Source organism: Haemorhous mexicanus, chromosome 4 (assembly GCF_027477595.1).
Source record: "Haemorhous mexicanus isolate bHaeMex1 chromosome 4, bHaeMex1.pri, whole genome shotgun sequence".
Taxonomy (NCBI): domain Eukaryota; kingdom Metazoa; phylum Chordata; class Aves; order Passeriformes; family Fringillidae; genus Haemorhous; species Haemorhous mexicanus.
This window is the reverse complement of record NC_082344.1, coordinates 20,173,579-20,192,939: the sequence shown is the minus strand read 5'-3', so window position 1 is coordinate 20,192,939 and position 19,361 is coordinate 20,173,579. Positions and strand designations below refer to the sequence as shown.

At 40.3% G+C, this 19,361-nt stretch overlaps 1 protein-coding gene across 4 annotated transcripts in view; it reads left to right on the top strand.

The window, feature by feature from the left end:
* Nucleotides 1-14,394, top strand: part of MAPK10 (mitogen-activated protein kinase 10) — a 145,591-nt gene extending 131,197 nt beyond the window's left edge. For 3 of the 4 annotated variants that reach the window (XM_059844009.1, XM_059844011.1, XM_059844010.1), the window contains 3 exons: nucleotides 942-1,005; nucleotides 1,499-1,576; nucleotides 6,999-14,394. In XM_059844009.1, the coding sequence (XP_059699992.1) occupies nucleotides 942-1,005; nucleotides 1,499-1,576; nucleotides 6,999-7,141 (285 nt within the window). In that variant the 3' untranslated portion in view covers nucleotides 7,142-14,394. Of the gene's footprint in view, nucleotides 1-941; nucleotides 1,006-1,498; nucleotides 1,577-6,993 lie in introns of all 4 variants that reach the window. The other variant, XM_059844013.1, reaches the window with a different exon arrangement.
* Nucleotides 14,395-19,361: the final 4,967 nt, after the last annotated feature.

Here is a 19,361-nt window from a genome sequence, read left to right as displayed (position 1 = left end):
AGCAGGGATTTATTCATGCTACTGTCTTGCTGAATATTTGTTACCCTTGGCTCCCTCATAGCTGTGGGTTCTGTTAGCTCACAAGTAAAAAGTCTGTAAGGTCAGCACTGGCAGAGCAGTAGAATGTTGTGCAGGTGCAGCTTCTGGCATCCTGCATTTTGTGAAGGACAGCTTGGTTGCTCTCCCTTGTTTGACTCCAGAGAAAAGTAGGAGCTTGGTAATGAGTGAGGTTATTCTGGGCTCTCTCCCTGGAAAATGCCTTTGTTTCCAGAGTGTATTAATGTAGGCAATGATTACTGCTGATTTTCTTGTTGCTTATTAGCCAATTACCCCAGCTTAAGATGTAGCTGAACTAAATTAGAAGATAAATAAGCCAAAGGTTCTGTGGTTTTGTGAATTGAGAACAGGTGCATCTGATCACTTGTTCCTTTTGATTCTACAACTTGTGTTTGGGAATTAAAGTAGTGAGGGAATCTATCCTCTTATTTCTGTCTGGGGGAGAAATACAAGTTTTTCCATGGAAGGTGTAAAAAGAGTGTTTATACTTGGTAGAAGCAATTTTACCCCCAGCTATGCTTTTTGCAGGCTTCTCCCTATTTGGTATTCTGACAGTACCTCTCTGCTGGTACAAATAATTTGGGTGTGGAGTTTCTAGGCTCAGTACAAGCACAATGACATTGTTGACCTGGGTTTTATTTCAACTGCAGCTATGCCTCCTTTTTAAGAAAGGAAACAGAGAAGTATGTTGATTTCTTCTACAAAAAGAGTTGACTTCCAGAAGAGTTAATCCCCTTAATATTCAAATGTGTTTCAGATGTTTTTGCATGTACAGGATGGATTCCAAAGACGGAGAGGAGAAATTATCTTTAATTAAGTAATTAGTCCTGATTATTTACAGTATAACAGACAATTGACTAAACAGCTGTGTTTCTTTCCTGCAGCCTCCTCCTCAGATATATGATAAACAGCTGGATGAAAGGGAACATACAATCGAGGAATGGAAAGGTAATTGCAGTTTAGAATTACATGGGAAGGAGTATTTTAGTGGCAAAATGGCAAAAACATAGCAAAAAATATGGAAAATGTTCTGAGGGCTATCATTATCTACACAGGTTAATGTTAACACAGGAGGTGTGGTTTCCAGTGCTTCACTGAAATCCAAGGAGAACAGAATACTGCTCAGCAGGGCAATGCATCTCAACTTTAGCCACAGTAAAAGGTGCTGTGATATTGTGCAGCTTCTCTTCTACACAGTGCAGCATCAAACAGTTCCACTGCTCTGGTTGAATCCCATTTGACTCCATTCAGCTCCAAAAGGGGATGAGAGGAGAGGAGGGGAATGGAAGAGAGAGGTCTTAGGGTGAGTAGAGCTGCCAGACTTGGGAGGACAAGGCAGGGCACTTAGGAAGCTCAGGGCTACAGCAGGGTGTGGTAGTTGTTTTGTTCCTGATCACAGGCACTGGCCTCTGTCAGTAACTGTCCCAATTCTCTTTTCCAGAACTCATCTACAAAGAAGTAATGAATTCTGAAGAAAAGACTAAAAATGGCGTAGTAAAAGGACAGCCTTCTCCTTCAGGTACTCAGCCCCATTGAATAACTTCTTGTTCTGTACTGGCAGAGAGGGAATGGAGATTGCTGAAGGGCTTAGGCTACATTTGCACTTATGCAGGCCAATGAAGAAGTTTTTATGAGATCCAGTGCTTCTAATGGGTTGACCTTTATTAATAGTACTCCAGTGTCATGTTAATATAGTGCTTTAAAAATTGTCTTCTTGCTGTTTGAGAGACAGTTGTGCTGCTATTGGCTGTGGTTAGATTATACTGCTCTGAGTGGGAAGGTTTCTCTCACACTGGTATTTTCATACTGCTTATGGGTGGATAACTGAACCAATACTTTGCTAGTTGAAACAAGCAAAATTGGGGATGTTAGCACACATTAATCTCTTTGGCACACAACACTGCACACCTGACCTCCACCCCACCCCCATGTAGGTGCCTGGTACTAATCTGGTAGTCTATCCTCTCAGAAGTCCAACCACATTAGAACAGCTGGCTGACAACACTTGATGACACCTCAGTGAAAAGGGAAAGTTGTCTTCAGCCACTGACTCTTAAAGTTCTGTCACAAAAAAATCACAAGTAAATTTTTTCTGAGTAAAATTCACATCAGCAGTCTTTTCACAGAAATGCAAACTGTTACTGCCAGTACACAGAAATACATATTTGTGAAGCTACAGTTTCACTGGCAAACTTGAAGTGCCCAGATTTTGAGCACAGTGATCCAGCAGTATTTATGAGTAAAACTGGCTTTCCTTAAAGTGTAATCATTTAGCTCAGTGTTCTCTGCATATTTTCAGAGAGTTTTTTTTTTTTGCACTCTCATTTTTCACTTGCTGCTGAGCCAAGGTTACATTAGAACAAGAATACATCACTAGTAATTGACAGGACAAGGGGAAACATGGCAATAATGGAGGGAGTTAATAAAGTGCTGGGTGGTGATGTTGGAGCACAAGCCCTGCACCTGGATTTTGACATGGATGAAGTAATATGTTGGAAAAAATCCACTGTGCTCTTGCCAAGTAGCAAAGAACAGAAGTTGCAGATTTAATTTACCTAACTATGGTGCCACCACTGAAAAGAAATCTGTGGCCCTAAAAATTATCTGATAAATCCTCATCCTTAAATTTTTTTCCCTTGCAGAATTGTGGCTGCAGGTTGATTTATGATCAAGAAACATGGTAGTTGCTTGTTTCAGGAATTAACTACCCAGGAATTTCTTTCTCAATTTCATATTCTGGTTTTGATCTGTGGAAGGTTTTTATTGTTTATCCAAAACATTTTCAAACATACAAAATTGTAATTTTTTTACCTAGCATTTATTCTGCTGTTTCCCTTTGACTGTTTTTTGAATGTTAGGCACCAAGAAGTTCAGAAAATATTTCAAACTGCTCTAAGATGAGGCTGTTTCATTAAACAATAGATTTCCTGTTTTTCTTCACTTTGTGCACCTGACTTAAATTTTCAGCTGAATGAAATAATGGAAGAAAGAGGTAAAACACCAGTTCTGAGCATAAGGAAAATGAGAGAGACTCTACTCATTGGTTGGCGTTCTTGGCAAGAATTCAGAAAGCTGAGATGTAGTGCTCTATCAATAATCATGCAAGCAAGCTGGAGCTTAGTTTCCATGATTACTTGATAACAGTTTTGGAGGAGACTGCTGAAGCTGACAGCACCAGGGATAATAACTGCTCATTGATAGAGCCTCTTAAGTGCCTGTGTATCAGGCTGTCAATCTCTTTTCTGTGAAGAATTGGTTAGTACAACATATCAGCTTAGAAACTCAAGCAGCTGCTCCTCATACTTATGTTCAGTGAACAAAATCAACAGTGTCAAAAATTGGTCCCAGCAGAGGCTACTTCTGCTTGTCCAAAAAAAAGTGTTTCTGTTATTATCAAAGCAGCATTTGAAAACCAGGACAAAAAAAAGTTTAATACAAAGCTGTAGATTATTTAGAATTTAACTTAAGTTCTGTCCATACTGTCTAACCTCCTCTCACACTCTCCCCTAGCCTTCACTACCCAGCTGTAGTTTCACACATAACATTTTCAACTGTCTTGTCTTTTCTGGGTACAGAGTATAGTAAATAGCAGAGATCTTAGTGCAGCTTATTTTTAGCATTCCCTTTCTAGGTGAAAATGGATCTTTTATTCTTTGTTTCCTGCCTTTTACTTGCTGTCTGAATTGCCATCACCCAGGAACTACTGAACACCTTTACTAGTAGGACACCTCTTCTGTCATGTGCAGACTCTAAATTGAGCAGCTGATGGACTTGCCAAGCACTGCCACACTCGATCCCAGGAGCTGCTATTCACACAATTTATGAGAGGCTGAGCAGATCCCCAGTACAGACCCTGGGCTTTTTTGGAAACTGCAAAAGCTGCTGTTCTCCTTTCAGTTTTTTTACCCCAAATCTGTATCACTTGAGTTGAACTCTCAGAGGCACTTCCATTGGTGCTATTTAATAGCATTTCCCAGGAGCCTTCTCAGGAAGGAATCCCTTCTCCGCAGTACACAAGCTGATGTGTGCTTTTAAAGAGAAGCTGTCAAGGCAATAGCAGAGCCAGGAACAGATCCCAGGAGCTGTTTCTCACCTGCTCTCACCTTTAGCACTTTTCCTCAATCCTGCAGCCAGTGAGAAGCTTCCTGCCAAACAACAACTTCATAAGTGGGGCTCTTTGTCTCTTTTGAGTGCACCTCTGTCATATCTGCACTGGCACACATCCCTCCAGGAGCAAACTGCTGTAGCCCAGCAAATGGAGCATTCCTTACTGACTGGGACAGCTTTGTTTGGGCTTCTGAGTGTTACTGCCCAAGTCCTGCTTTGTGCTGCTGAGCTCTCTAATTCTGTCATTGAGGTTTAGTGTGGTTTCATATGGTTTTGTGGATCCTTTTGAGTCTGGGTGCTCTGGGGCTGCAGCAGGACCTGTCACATCTGTGTTGTGTCATGTGGAATTGTGCTGAAAGCTAGGAATAGCCATAAAAATGCAATTTCCAGAAACTCGGGGGCTGCACTGATACTTGCTGAGAAGATCATAGCAGGGTTTATTGAATTCAGTGGTGCTGAATCAGACAGAGTAACAAAATCTTCACCCATACAATTTCTGCAGCTATTTCTTCAGTTATTTTGCCTAGCTAAGTTGAGTGCATGTTTACCAAAGAAAGCAGCACAGCAACAGTTTGATCAAATGTTGATTGAACCTCCTGGAATTCTTTCAATTTTATTCTTAGACAGGATTCATGACTTAATGGCAGGCTTCTGCCCAGCATGGTAAACACAGAAAGATAATATATTGTTTAGTCATTAATATGAATGAATTCAGTCATATTTTGACTACCCATAAATGCACTTGTCTTGACTGATTAGTATTTTCATAAAATACCACATGATTAAATAACATGTAAACATGAAGTAACAGTATTGTACTGGATGATGAGGTACACATAAATAACCCCTTGCAAAACACATTTTCTGACAGAGAGGATGGATGATTGCTGTCAGCAGTCACCAGTCAGGCTTCATTAAGATTGCTCTTTTTGCAGCATTTACAAAATTAACTATTTTATTTTCCAAATATATCAGGAGAGTAAATGAATTTAATTGGTTCTGATGCCATAATGTACAACTAGAACAGCAGAAAGCAGTTCCCATCTGGAGCTCTAAATGTGAGCATATCTGTCTCTGTTTTGTGCATATTTACAGTGGATGTGGCTTAAGGGAAGAAAAAGCTGAGAAATTTAGAACAGTGGTTGGAGGTATAGTATGGTGGCTTGTTTTCTCAAATTAATGTTTCATTGCAAATTAGAAAGTGACAAAAATCCTTTGTTTTTGCCGTAGCAGCATATAATTTGCCTAGGCTGTAGAGATAACTTTTAATCTCTGTATTAGGAATATATGAGTTGTGTAGTTTCACTGGATAATAGATGATCATTTCTAACCATTTGGTGGAAACGAAAATCTGTAAAAGTTGGCTGAGCACACTTTTCAGACAGAAGAATGAAACAGAATCTATCTGCAGAACAAAGACCTGTGTCACCTGCCTAGCTGTAATTTCTAGCTATGCAAGATCATACAAAATTACACATTTTATTATCATGAGTATTTAATGGAAATTAATGTATCCCTCTCAAACTGAAGTCAATGCTAATTTTGGTATAAAGAGAACAAAAAAGTTCAATGGGAAGTTCAATGGGAAAAAAAACCAAAACAATCAAACAGGGTTATGCTACTCTGCAAACTTTAGTTTGAGCTGAGGTTAATGAGCAGTAACAATTAAGCAGTCATAGGTGCACGATGAATACATTCTTTACATGGCTCTGTATTTGTCATTCAGTTGTCTCAATTTATCAGGCAGATAATTTCTGATAATATTCAGGGGTGTGATGAATATTCAGTTGCATTAATGATAATCTCAGGAAGGTTCATTCTTCATTTCATAAAGTCAAAGTGATTTTTTGCAATAATATCTGGTACCATCATTATTTTAGAGAGGTGGGGTAAACTTGGCTGTACAAAAATACAGTCGAGGCTGAAATCCTGGGCTTAGTTCCCTAATCCTTAGTAAGAGAAAGAAACTACTCTGCATTTCCACTGGGTGATTTGATCCCACCCACTCTATTAGACTGCCACTATGAAAACTGGAATTTTATGAGAAGGAGGAATTTATGGGGAATATGAAGAAAAAATGTATGAGAATATGAGGAATATATGAGAAGAATTTATCAGGAATTGTGACGAAGTTCGCCGGGGTCCTAGGATGAGGGAAGAGATGAGAATCTTGACTCCATGTTTCAGAAGGCTTGATTTATTATTTTATTATGTATATATTATATTAAAAACTAAACTAAAAGAATAGAAGAAAGGATTTCATCAGAAGGCTTGGCTAAGAATAGAAAAGGAATGAATAACAAAGGTTTGTCTCTGACCAAGACAGTCTGGGCAGCTGGACTGTGATTGGCCATTAATTAGAAACAACCACAATGAGACCAATCACAGATCCACCTGTTGCATTCCACAGCAGCAGATAACCATAGTTTACTTTTTGTTTCTGAGGCCTCTCAGCTTCTCAGGAGGAAAAAATCCTAAGGAAAGGATTTTTCATAAAACATGTCAGTGACAAGGAATAGGTGTGATCATTGTAAGATCCTGCCATGCCTCTGACTGGTGTGTGTTTTGGAAATCCAAGCGGGCTAGAACAAAATGGGATGACAAACACTCTACGAGCTATAACTTTTCAAAGCAGACTGGTGAGAGACAGAATTTCCTGATAAGATATTTAATATCATCCAATGTCTAAAGTTTGTATGGCCCATTTCCTGCTGAGGTTTGCCACTGGATAAAATGGTCTGCGTACCACCAGGTAAGCACCCTCTGCTCTTTAACACATGGCACCTTCTGGGGTTTCGGGTTTAATCACGTTGGTGTTCATTTTCGTAGCACAGGTGCAGCAGTGAACAGCAGTGAGAGCCTCCCTCCATCCTCATCTGTCAATGACATCTCATCCATGTCCACGGATCAAACCCTGGCGTCTGACACGGACAGCAGCCTGGAAGCTTCTGCGGGACCCCTCGGTTGTTGCAGGTGACTAGCCGCCTGCCTGCGAAACCCAGCGTTCTTCAGAGGATGATGGAACCTAGGAGGAAAAAATGATGGGAGCTAAGAGATGAAAAGAAAGAGAAATAAAACACAGAGATTTAAGTGAAACAAAGAAACAAACAAACAAAAAAATCTTTTCAGCCTGCTTCTCCTACAGAGTTATGTAATGCAGCTAAGCTCAAGTGTATATTTAACTTATAGTTGCTCTGCTTGGGTCTTCTTCCAGTGATGCTTACTGGGGGGCAAAAGGAAAAAAGGAACTGAAAAAATCCTTTTTCTACCCCCCTCCCCACAAGATGTAAAATGAATGGCTGCAAAACCAGCAACCTGCAACTGTCTTTTTCACACTGGCATGACAAGGTGTGCAGTAGCCACGCTCCACCATACGAGTGTGTGTCTGCCTTCACTGTCTGCTCTGCCATTTGCCCCGTGAGGCAGGCAGGGATCTCCATGCATTTTTTCCTCACACACATACACACATGTGCCAACAGAATCCTGGCAGTGCATGCAGCTGTGTGCCTGCACATCTGCACAGGCATTTAGTGTGCACTCCACCACTATAAATGGCCCATTCCAGGCGAACTGCTTAACAACATGTGGGATCTTACAGTACATATTCTATCTGTTTGCTCCTTGATGAGGTTACATATGAGGACTTGTGGAAGTGTAAATAACCACATAGAACTGTGGCTCCCTCAGACACTTGAAGATGTAGCACCAAATTTCTGCTGAGAGTTGTATATATATTTTGAAATAATAACCAGTTTTATTGAAAGAAGAAGCCACAGAGCTTCATAGAGAAATGCTAGTTTGTGAATGTTAAGACTTGTTGTTCTGATTTTTAGAGCAGATATGCCAAGATAAGACTGGGTTAGAAGGAAGCACATGTATCTTTGCAAGCTACAGGGAACAAGAATGAAGGGGTTTTATGCATGTCTAAGCACAGAAAGGTATCAGTAAGCAACATTTTCTGTCAATGTCAAGTGAGTTATCATTTTAGGGCATAGATAGGCTCGCTATTTTGAAGTACGTGTGTGTTTGTGAATTAGAGGGTATGACAGGGTTGGGGAATAGGCAGACTATGATCAAAAGGACATGCACCAACTTGTTTTTATTTTATGTCCAGATCTTTATTAGGTTAGCTAGAGAAAGGATATTTGCAGCTCACTCCCTCTCAGTGTGTGTTTGAAGCTCAGAGGTTGTTTTCCCTTTTAATCATTCCTTTGCAGGCACTTCTTCTACTCAGAGAACAGCCATTCTCTGGGTGCTTTTGGCTCTTCATTTCCTCATGACAAATCAGTGAACTCCCCAGGAAGTTTTAGCATCTGTTACACAGAAAAGAACCACAGAGTGCATGGGTCTAGTTTTCCTACATTCTAACAGCCAAGGTTATCAATCAGCTCGTGTGCTGGCCTGGAAGGGTTGCAGCCAGGGGTCTTGGGCAGTCTGGACAACTGAAGAACTGAAGAACCCAACAGTGACTGAATATCAAATTGAATTTGCCAGGTAATAAAGCAGAGGCTTTCCCGTGGTAAGTAACAGCAAGAATGACAAAATTCCACACAAAATTTCAGAACTATTGAATATTTTTTACAGCCAAAACAGCAATTGGCATTTTCCACTGTGAGGTCATAATTTATCTGAGTTGGAAATTAACTAAAATCCAACTCATCTGTCCTTTTACCAAAGTGTGCCATGTAAACTGAAATGAGCTAAATCCTACTCTAATGCTTTTCCAACTGCCAGAGAGAGAAACTGTTTAGACTATGTTAGTGGAAATTTTAAATTCACTAATTCTTTAATATTCAAAATTTTACCAAAATAGGTCTGTTCCATTGTGTGGCTTACAAGCCTGCCATTCTGTGGCAGGAAAAAAAAATTAGTATCAAGTCAGATTTTTTTTTTCAAAGGGAAGAAAGGGAAGAAAAAAATCTTCTCTCCAGGGTGGGGAGGAGGAGAGATAAAAATGAAGAGGATATAAAATAAAATCAGGCTTGGTAGGTCTGAGCTGTATCAGAATTGCTATAAGAAGTGGGGGTGTTTCCCTGGTTATATTTTTGGTAGATTTTTATCAAAATTTTTTTGGAGAATAAAATTAGGTTGTTAATGTTCTAAAAACTCAGAGCAGTAATTTTCAAAGCAATAATTTACTACTGCTAAATATATTTAGCAATATTCTCTCTTAAGCCATGAAACATCAGGTCATTATTGAGTGGTGTAACTCTCACTCCAAAGCCAATGATCATAAAAGTATTGAAAGGTTAACAGCAAAGCTCTGTAGATATGTAGGCAATAACACCAAGGGTGACTTCTTAGCAATAATTAAATATATCACCTCCAGATTTAATTCACCATAGATAGATATTAATAATATTCAGGTAACTGTATCTACTTTACATTCCTTAGTGTGCACCACTCTGGTGTGTTATTTAAGCAAAGCTAAACTAAGTCTCATTGAGGCAAAACTGCAAAAATATCACCAGTGTAGACTGTAGAAACTTGGAGTAATCCCAGTTCATTGCCAGTGATGTTATAGAGATGTGGCATAGGCAATAGCAGAGAAGCCATTTAGTGTAGGTGGAGACTTGTAGACCTCCCACATTTCATCTCTTGAAGGCAAATCTGTGCTCTTAGTCTCATGTTAGAATTCAGTCCTGTTTGGGTTCATGAGTGCAGGGTGGAGAAGCAGTCACCACAGAAGGTGTCCTTAGGTGGGTGCTGAATGGACTCACAACACAGGAGTTACATAATCAGCTTTATTCCCTGATTCTGCTAAGCACCAGGGTTTGTTCAAACATCTCATGGAGACTGCATGATGCTTACAAAAAATTAACTAGCATGTGCTTTTGTCCTTTGCTCAGCAGTGATCGACATCAGCATCTGCTTAAGTGCCTTGCTGAAATGGGGCCTGAAAGAATTACTGCATCTCTTTTTGTCCTCAAATCAGTCTCCTTCATGAGAAGCTCTGTCTGGGGGAGGAGACTTGGAGCTGTCCACATTGGACACGAGGAAAAAAAAAAAAAGCCATCAATGAAGAAAAGCATTAGTTCTTCACAGTTCTGGTCCTTGTATGTCCAAACTGAAGTAGCAGGAATAGCATACTTCATTTTGCTTTGTGCCAGGAATTTGGTGCTGTCAGCTGATACCTTACAATAACACATGTACTCTCAAATAAAGGATTGTAGTGATGATGGTACTCTCAAATAAAGGATTGTAGTGATGATGTTCTGAGGATGTTTTAAGGGAAACAACTTTTTTTTTTCTGATTCTAGAAGTTTCAATACCATCCTCTTAAAGTCTGTTCCCCATTATTCCAAAATTTTATTCAGCTTGATAATGATAGATGCTTTCCTTAATTTTGCCATTGATCTTTTAAACCTACTTCTGCTTAACATGTTACTAAATATAGTACTTTGGCAACAATTTTCACTTAATATTCTGAGATCTGCAGTTGTAAGCATCACTGCCACCCAGTGCAGAAGTGAAGGAAATTGGGAAGTCAAAGATCTGTGACAGATGTTCCAAGGTATTTAGGCACCATAGGGGGCAGTCAGTGAGCCTGTGCCAGAAGTAGCATAACTTACATCATCCTGAATGGCAGCTGGACACCCTGGCATTTCTGAAAATATGCCTCAGAGCCTCTTGGTGTCATAAGTGCCTCAATACCCAAGGAAATTCTGTTCCAAGTGGTTCACCTAAGTCATGGATATAGGCATCAGCAGGGTGAGGAGAATGGCATGAGCATTATCTGTCAGTGACTGCTCAGAGCACTAGCTGCAATGAAATGGTAGGGAGGAAAATTGCTGCAAAACATCCCAGCTTTTTTTTCAGATAGAGAACTTTGGGATAGTATGAGGAGAAAAAAAAAAAGAAATAAATCAGAACAGTCCTTAAAAGACCATCCCTCTATTTTCTTTCTCACTGCTAAGTTTAAACAAGGATGAGGCATTGATTTATTACAAGTTGATGTAAGATTATGTAGGTTTTCAATCCAAAGTTTTGGTAATTTTTGAAAACAGTCTTCAGATACTGACTTGGTACCTGCAATAGTATTTTGTGAGCTTTGACTGTGTTCCATTAGAATATATCTTCAGAGAGTTCAGATATTTGAGTTGATCACTGTGATTTCTGCGAATTGTATTGTGGTTGATGTTCCCCCCTCCTATCTAGAATTCCATGGCACAAATAGATTCATGAATCATAGCAAGTTTGCATTACATAAAACAGACTGGAATTGGAGTGCAAGTATGGAAGTGTGTCAAAAAAACCACCAAAAAAACCCCACAAAAAACCCCAAACAACAAAGCTACAGAAAGCCTGATCAGGTTTTCTAAGCCCTATTGCACTGGTGGTTTTCCTCTGGAAATCACCAGTTCCTGCAAAGCATTGGCTTCTGAAGGTTACACGAGACAGATGATCATGTCACTATGTCACTCTTCCAAATTTATTAACAATTTGGTTAATATACATTCCTTTATCTTCATAGATATTGCTTTACTTTCTAATTCTGGGATAACAATACTGAAGAAATTAGACCTGATGCAGTGCCTTTAGGGAATTTCCCAAAGTAGTACTAATTTGGATTGTATTCTAAATTTGCCAGTGAGAACCAGTGATTTCTTTTCCACCAAATTATTTTCTCATGAAAAATATGCTAATAGTAACTTTTAGAACTGCCTGAAAGAGTCACTTTTAGAAAATCTCCCAAATGTTTTTATTAAAAATGTGGTTTGAATATGCTGGAATTATTGTAAAATGGAATTGGAATATTTTAATTCAAAGTAACTTCTAGTAACCAATGCTAGCTATATATATTGCAAGCTTCACAGTAGTTCAAAGGACCAAAAACTATTTTAGTTTCAGATCTATTTATTTCTATTCAGATCTATTTATATTTCTTCCTTCATGCTTATTTAGAGTTTTAAATTTTGTGTGAATTCAAACATGCAAGAAACAAACAAAAAAGACATTTTGCAACAAAGTCCATGCTTCCAGGGAGAGCAATATGAAAGAAAACCTGCAGGGTTTAGTTTTCTTTTTAAGGTCTGAGCTGGTCATTCAGTTTATGTTTAGGCTTTTCTTTTTCTTTACTTCTGTATGTGTGTGTAGGGAAGAGAGGGTGTTCATATGGATTTTTAGAACCTCTGTTCCACTTGTGCTTGATCCCAGTTGTCAGTGTGGATAAAGAGAGGAATTGTCACATAATCACACATCTTCAAGAATCTGATGGCTGTGCTTATTTGAACTTCCACCACTTTTCAAAGGACGCAGTTAACTAATTGTAAGCTCAAGGTGATCTTTTTTCACACACAAACACACACACACACACACAAAAGAAAATCATTGTGCAGTAGGTTTGACTACTACATGAATATGTAATTGTCTTAATTAGTAAGATGCTTGAGGTATGCAGGGGAATGGTGATTGTGTCATCTTCACCAATGAGCTGGAAAACCGACCTGTCCAGTGGAATTTAGTAGAATCTTCTTAGTGTATTAGGAACTTGCCAGTGGGGCCTGATTTTTCTTTCATTTTTGTTGTAGGTTTGGGGTTTTTTTAATCAACAATTGATTGCAAGATGTGAAATGTTTAACTTAATGCATGTTCAGGCTCGTCAGCCGATGGCAAGTTTGAGTTTTAAAAAGGGTTTGATTTGACAAAAGAATGTTGAAAAACTTCAACTGAGGCTAATGGTGCCTTTTTACCTGAGAGGGGAAAGCTGAAAAGCACATATTGAAGGAAGACACAGTCAATTTGGGAAATAAATGTATCCTTACCATGCTTATCATTTCAGACAGGTCTCTTTTGCTATATTTCACTGAACAGGGCCATTCTTGTCTTCTGGAAAGCAAGATATTTATAATGTAAATAGTTGTATGGACTTTTTTTTTTCCTTCCTCTGTAACTAATATGTAATAATCCAACACGCTATTTCTGTTAAAAACTTTTACAATAAGGCTGCTGTTTGCCTAAATATGGTTGACCTCTGACCTTCTCCTGAGTCAGTCACGTGTTGATAAAGGAGGGTGCTGGAAGTTTCAGTGTACATATAGAATCATGTATATTTAGTAAATTGGGTAAGTGGGACTTATGGCCAGTATACATTAAGCCACAACAGTAACAAAGCTCCAGATCTTAACTAGCAAAAACAACTGTTCACCTTGCCATGTCCATCCTGTAATAAGATCTAAGTTGCACCTGCCTGTAGTTCTGCATGATCAGACTTCAAAGTATAACTAACAAGATCTGTAATGTATCAGTGTTGATTAACGTAGATGTAAACAAGAAAAAAAAAACAAGAAAAAAAATAGAAAAAGGAAAAAAAAAGAAAAACAACAGAAAAATTAAATAACTTGACCAACAAAAGTAAATCAGCAACAGCTCAGTATCAAGACTGGAAGATGAGACATGTCTGATTTTGTTGCACAGTTATAACTGAAAAGAACAACCAGTGTCAGTCAGCATAAATGGACTACAGTAAGACATTTGTTAAGGAACCAACATTATTTCCATACTGTTTTGTTCTTACCCTGTTTACTTTGAGCATCTGTTGTTCCCTGTGTGTGGCACAGGGGAGAACAGGCCCTCAGTGATCAGTGTTTTATGGGTCAATGTTTCATCAATGATTTCCGATTTCTGTTTGTTTAGCAATTACTGAACAAAGATGGGACTCTCATGTTCTCCCATGTGTCAAAAGGAATCCTGTCAGAGCTTCCTCATGAGGATACTCTTCTCACTGCTGTCCTGACTCCTGTCTGGTGAATGACTTTGCAGTGTTCCCAGGAAAGAGCACAGCGCAGCAGAGGCAGCCGCCGCGGGTCCATTGCGGGCGCGTTGTGCGTTGTACTTTCACGGGCACTCAAAGTCACTCGGGGACAGGACTCAACTGAAGTATGGTATGTACTCTATGCATGACGCCTATATCACACCTTTATGACCTTATAGTGGTAAAACTGATGATCTTTACAGATGTGGATTTGGACCATCTTTTTTTTTTTGGAGGAAAACTGTCCTTATCCCACAAACCACTCGCTCCTATCCAGAGCAGCTAAATGGAAGTTAAAGAGGTGCAAGGGCCTTCTCGGGACCGTGCCCACGGGTGAATTTCATGCTGTTTGAATGTGATCTTGCCAAAAAGCCTGTATATCTAGCAGGGGAGACTGTGACTGTCCTATAAGAAGTGTTTGTGTTGTTTACTTTAAAACAAGCTTTGCTAATTAAAGTAGTGTATTCCGGAGTCTATTTGAATGGCATGAAGGGTATCAATGAAGAAGGTGGAAAGAATGTTCTTACAGATCTCCTGGCTTCTTGTTTCTTTTCCTTCAGCCCTTTCTAGGGGACACAGATAAAGCAGTATACACATGGATGTTGCCAGCATTACTGAATTCAGTGCTGCTTTGGGTGGGCTTTATTTAAGAAGCATCTACAGCACAACAGAAATATAAAGGTATCTTAAGACATATGAGACTCAGGCAATTTTTCTTTGAGTGGCTTTGGAGTCTATTCCTCTGGTTGACTGCCTAGGAATATTGGAGGGGGTGGGGGAAATGTAGTTCTGACATGACTGGTCAGAATGAAGAAAATCTGCCAAGTAAAACCTAGTCCCTCTCCCAGCTCTTGCCCCATTAAAAAATGTAAACCAAAATCAAGCCAACAACAAGAAGCCCAGAAGAAAAACAAACAAAAAAACCAATTCCCAAACACCCATACTAATTGCAGAGTTAATATTTGGAGATTGATTTTTCACAAATTTGAACACACTTCATTCTAGATGAAAAAAAGAATGAATAGGAAAGAGATGCATCATTTGGAAAAGATTGCTGATTTTTCAATTCTTGCACAAGTTAGCTACGTCCAGAACATTTCCAAGCAAGTCAAACCATAATACACAAAGGACATTTTTATATTTGGATTTATCATGTATAGAGATGAAAATTAAAATCCCAAACAGCTTTCTGCCAAAACAATTTGAAGATGGGAGCTGCAGAAAAGAATGAATTAAAGCTCCTTGTAAGAACTGTAAGGAAAGAAATTCTTATAGCTGTTGGTACTTGAATGCTGTTTCAAGCCTACTATGCACAGTAGTACTCTTGTTTTGACTTGCTGTTCTTCTCCCAGTTCCTATCTGCAGAGATTGGCCAAGCTACACGATCTAATAGAAACCTCTGACTTGCAGTGGCTGGGGAATTTTGGCCAGGTGATTCTTGCTGCAAAATGGGGGGGGGGGGGGGGGGGGGCATTTTATATAGGGACCAGCTTTTTTGTTTTACTGGGTACTTTCTGAAACAATTGAAGGGTCATCTTTTTTTGAGAGGTTTGCCCTTTTCAGGAGGCACAGCTTTTATGGCCATGTTTCAGTGATTGATACATCATGGAGCCCTGAAGCTGTAAGTGTGATTAACTCCGCACAGGCCCCTGTGCTGGCCTGAGCACCCCAAGGCCGCAGCAGGGCCTGCGCCAGATCCCTCTGTGGGGAAGGAGATCCAAGTGCCTCTGTTAACCCCCCGAGCTCTCTGCCTGAGGCAGACCAAGGGGATGAAGGTCAGTGACCAGCCCTGTGCTCTGGCTGATGGACATTCACTGAGCACGGTGCTGGGAGGCCCCTCTGGGTGCTCTGAGACCAGCCCATGGCGGGAGGCCCCTCTGGGTGCTCTGAGACCAGCCCATGGCGCCCTCACGGTAAGTGGGATTGCACGGTGTGCGCTGAAATAAATAGGGCAGGAGATCTTTCTCCTTTTGAATGCTTTTATTAAAAGTGATCACCTCAGGTGGGAGCGTAAGTGGGACTGCACAGTGTGCACTGAAATGAATAGGGCAGATGATCTTTCTCCTTTTTAATGCCTTTATTAAAAGAGATCAGCTCAGAGTGGGAAGGCCCAACAGGTCCACAGTCACACTGCCGCTGCTCCAGGAGTGGCTCAGGGGAAGGAGGAAAGCTCTGCTTTGTCCACTAGTAGGCAGAGCTAGGGGTTCCATCCTTACAAGTGCACCACGAGTATTCCTTGCTCACCTTTATGGTTTGACCTTCTTGGTCCTGGCTCCAGCCGAGGTCCTCCGTGGCTAGGGTGAGAGGCAAAAAGGGTCCCAGCGTCTCTGTAGGCTCTGGACTTTGTTCCTCATGTCCAGACATCACTTTGATCTCTTAATTCTGTGTTGGCTCATTGTTTTTGGAGTCTTTGTTTGGTGGGGTGGCTTTCCCATGGCATGCTGGCTCTGAGGTCATTTGCATGACCCCTCCGATGTCCCCTCCTTTCAGTGTCCAAGAAGGGCCATCCACCTGGCAGCAGGCAGGGTGGTACTGACAAAAAGGGGAATTCTTGGCAATAGGGAGTTAACAACCGACTCTTAACAGGTGATTACAGCATGAAGTTAACAAAGAAACCAGCTCAACTTGTAACTGCAACCTTTTAAAAAAATAGGTAACCCTTTTTTTACTCATAACATGCACGTGGCAAACTCCCCGGTTTGATGGCAGAGGCGAAGCTTTGCTTCTCCTGTGGAGCCCTCTGCTGAAGGCTGCTCAGATTGTATGTGCTGATGCTTGGAAAGCAATGATTCTCCTTCTGCTGCTCTGTGGCTGGGGCTCTCCTCGAGTACATCCAGAGAGAGACTCCTGCTGCTTTTCAACACGCTCCCCCAGCCTCTCTGTTAATGGCAGATCTCAGAGCCTGAATTGCAAAACTGCTTGGCCTCCAAGAAAACATGATTTCCTGTCCAATGGAAGAAGCCAGGGAGAAGGTTTAGCTAGTGAATTAATTCCAGTTTCCTAAGGAATTTGTCTTATTTTGAAATTGACTGCTGGGAAGAAGTGTTGTTTGTCATTTGATGCTTCCATATGATGTTCTGCCCCATTCCAGGAGCACTTATACACAAAATTTTATCCAGGAATTAGGGTCCTGGATAACATAGCTCCCTTTCTGAATATGTCTATTTAATGGATTGACTGGGGCTTTTGTTAAGTAAGTCCCATTTTGGGGAATGGTTGATTGTTGCTGTCTGGAAGATTTTAGCCTTTCTTGCATCATAAGCCTGTTACTAACAATGGGGGCATTTAACGTTCCTCCGGGCTAAATTTAAAATGTGTGAAGTTATTCCCTACTCTACTCCACATCTGTCAGTGGAAAATAAGGGAAATTATTTTTGATACTTACAAACCCATGAGGAAGAAATTACAAAGGAGCAGCTAATGCAACGAAATAACTTTTCTATTTTCAAGAACAGTTAATGGCTTAAGGTGTAGATGAGGTAAAAAACAAAGACCCCTTTCTGCTGTTAATGCCAACTAGGTAGAGACATGTCTGATGTTACAAGATTAAGCTGACAGCAATTAGCAAATTAATGGCAGATCCTATAAAAATGTCTTTGAGTCTTGATTTGAGTCCAGATTACTTCTGGAATTTTTTGCCTTGGTAGATACATTTATGCTTATGCTTTGATGGGTTTGTCCTCAGCATTCTCTAGACAATATCCCTGCTCTTGGAATAATCGCATGTTTTCAGTTCACTTGCATCATCTTAGAAGGAAAATGATATGTTTTAAGTGTATCATCAGAATGTTAAATCACAGATCGAATAAAAGTTCATTTTTTTTTGTTTTTTTTTTTTTTTTTAATATGAATAATTAGCCAAGGTGCCCTAACAGTGAAAATCCTGGAGGTATCTCACCACAGGATGCTGTTAGATGTGCATACCCCACATCTGTTTTCCAGAGAGCAGTTTGAATTCAGGGAAAGATTTGTGGATATAGGTGTTCAGGGGGAATGGAGACTCTTTCTTAATGTCAGCCTCAATTCAGACTTAACAGGGTTTGAACACAGATAAATTCAGAGTATTAAAGAGCAAAAGCTCCCTTCAGTAAAATTGGAAGTATGTAGGGTCCAGCATGTCACCGGGTGGACTAAAGCCTGAAGCTCTGGTTATAAAATCAAAAAGCATTATGAGAAATCGTCCAGGAATCAAACCTAATGTCTGAATCCCACTGGTTTCAGAGTTCCAAACAGTCAGAACATTGTCCAATTAGTTTTCAAAATCCTAATGCCGTGTAACAGACCAGAACACACACCTATGCTCTCAAAGCAGGAGTACTCTGAGGGTTTTAGTGCATGGCTTTCTGGAATGCCAGTTAGTTGAAGGATTATTATGATTCTCTACATAAAGAAAAACACTATTTTTTGGCAAAGTGCAGAACTCCCATGTATTTCATCAGAAAGGAGAACAGTAACATCTTGAACAACACTGCAACACAATTCCATGCTGCTGACTGCAGGTGGGTCAGTGGGGTTGTGCTGGTCAGGTTTCAGCACAGTTGTACTCATCAATTTTAGCTTTCTGACATTTTGTCACAAGCACAAGAGAGGGTTAATGGACACCACAAATTACAACATGCATTGCTAAAATAATTCATCTGCCAACGTTGTCATATGATTTCTGAAATACATGAAGTCTGTTTTAATTTCCTTTCTTGGCCATAATTATGAGCATGAGCAAACTGACCAGCCATCCATCACTTTTAGGGTTGGGCTTCTAAGCAGTTATCACACACATGTGCTGCAAAAAATTTACTACCACTGTTGTGTGACACTAAATCCAGCAGGACTGTGACTGTACATCAAGTTTGCACTGTGTTGCAATCAATTCACAGGAGCATCCAGCAACTGGGGAGGGGGAAAATAAATTTAAAAATCAGAATGTGCAGTGTTACAGAAGGAAGACAGCCAGCTTGGTTGTCCCAGCTCTGTGTTAGATCAGATCCCTCACCCCAGGTCAATGTCACCCTCGTCTCGCTCCTCTGAATGTGGTATTGCAGAGCTGTAGCAACAGAGCAGCCTTGGAATTTTTCTTCACTCGGCTGGTGTGACACAGACACAGCTCCCTTCAGCAAGGAGGACGCACGGTGCAGGTGAACAGTGTCACCTAAAGGCACAAATGTGCTCAAGGCTCCAGCAAGGGCAAACTTCAGCGAGCTCTTCAGCCTGCAATCTGCTTGTTGGATTTCTTCTCCAGCCAGATGGACCCTGGACAGTTCATCGTGGCCTTAATGGTCTGGAGCATTTCTTAGATGCTCCAAGTCTAAGGGCAATAAATAATTCTATTTTATCAGTAAGTTTTTGTTATATTTTCTTCCATTTTTAGTAGTTTTTCTGTATGGTTGCATGTAAAGGGCTCCCTGTAGCACAGGGGATTACAAGAAAGATGGTTAAGTGAGCAGAA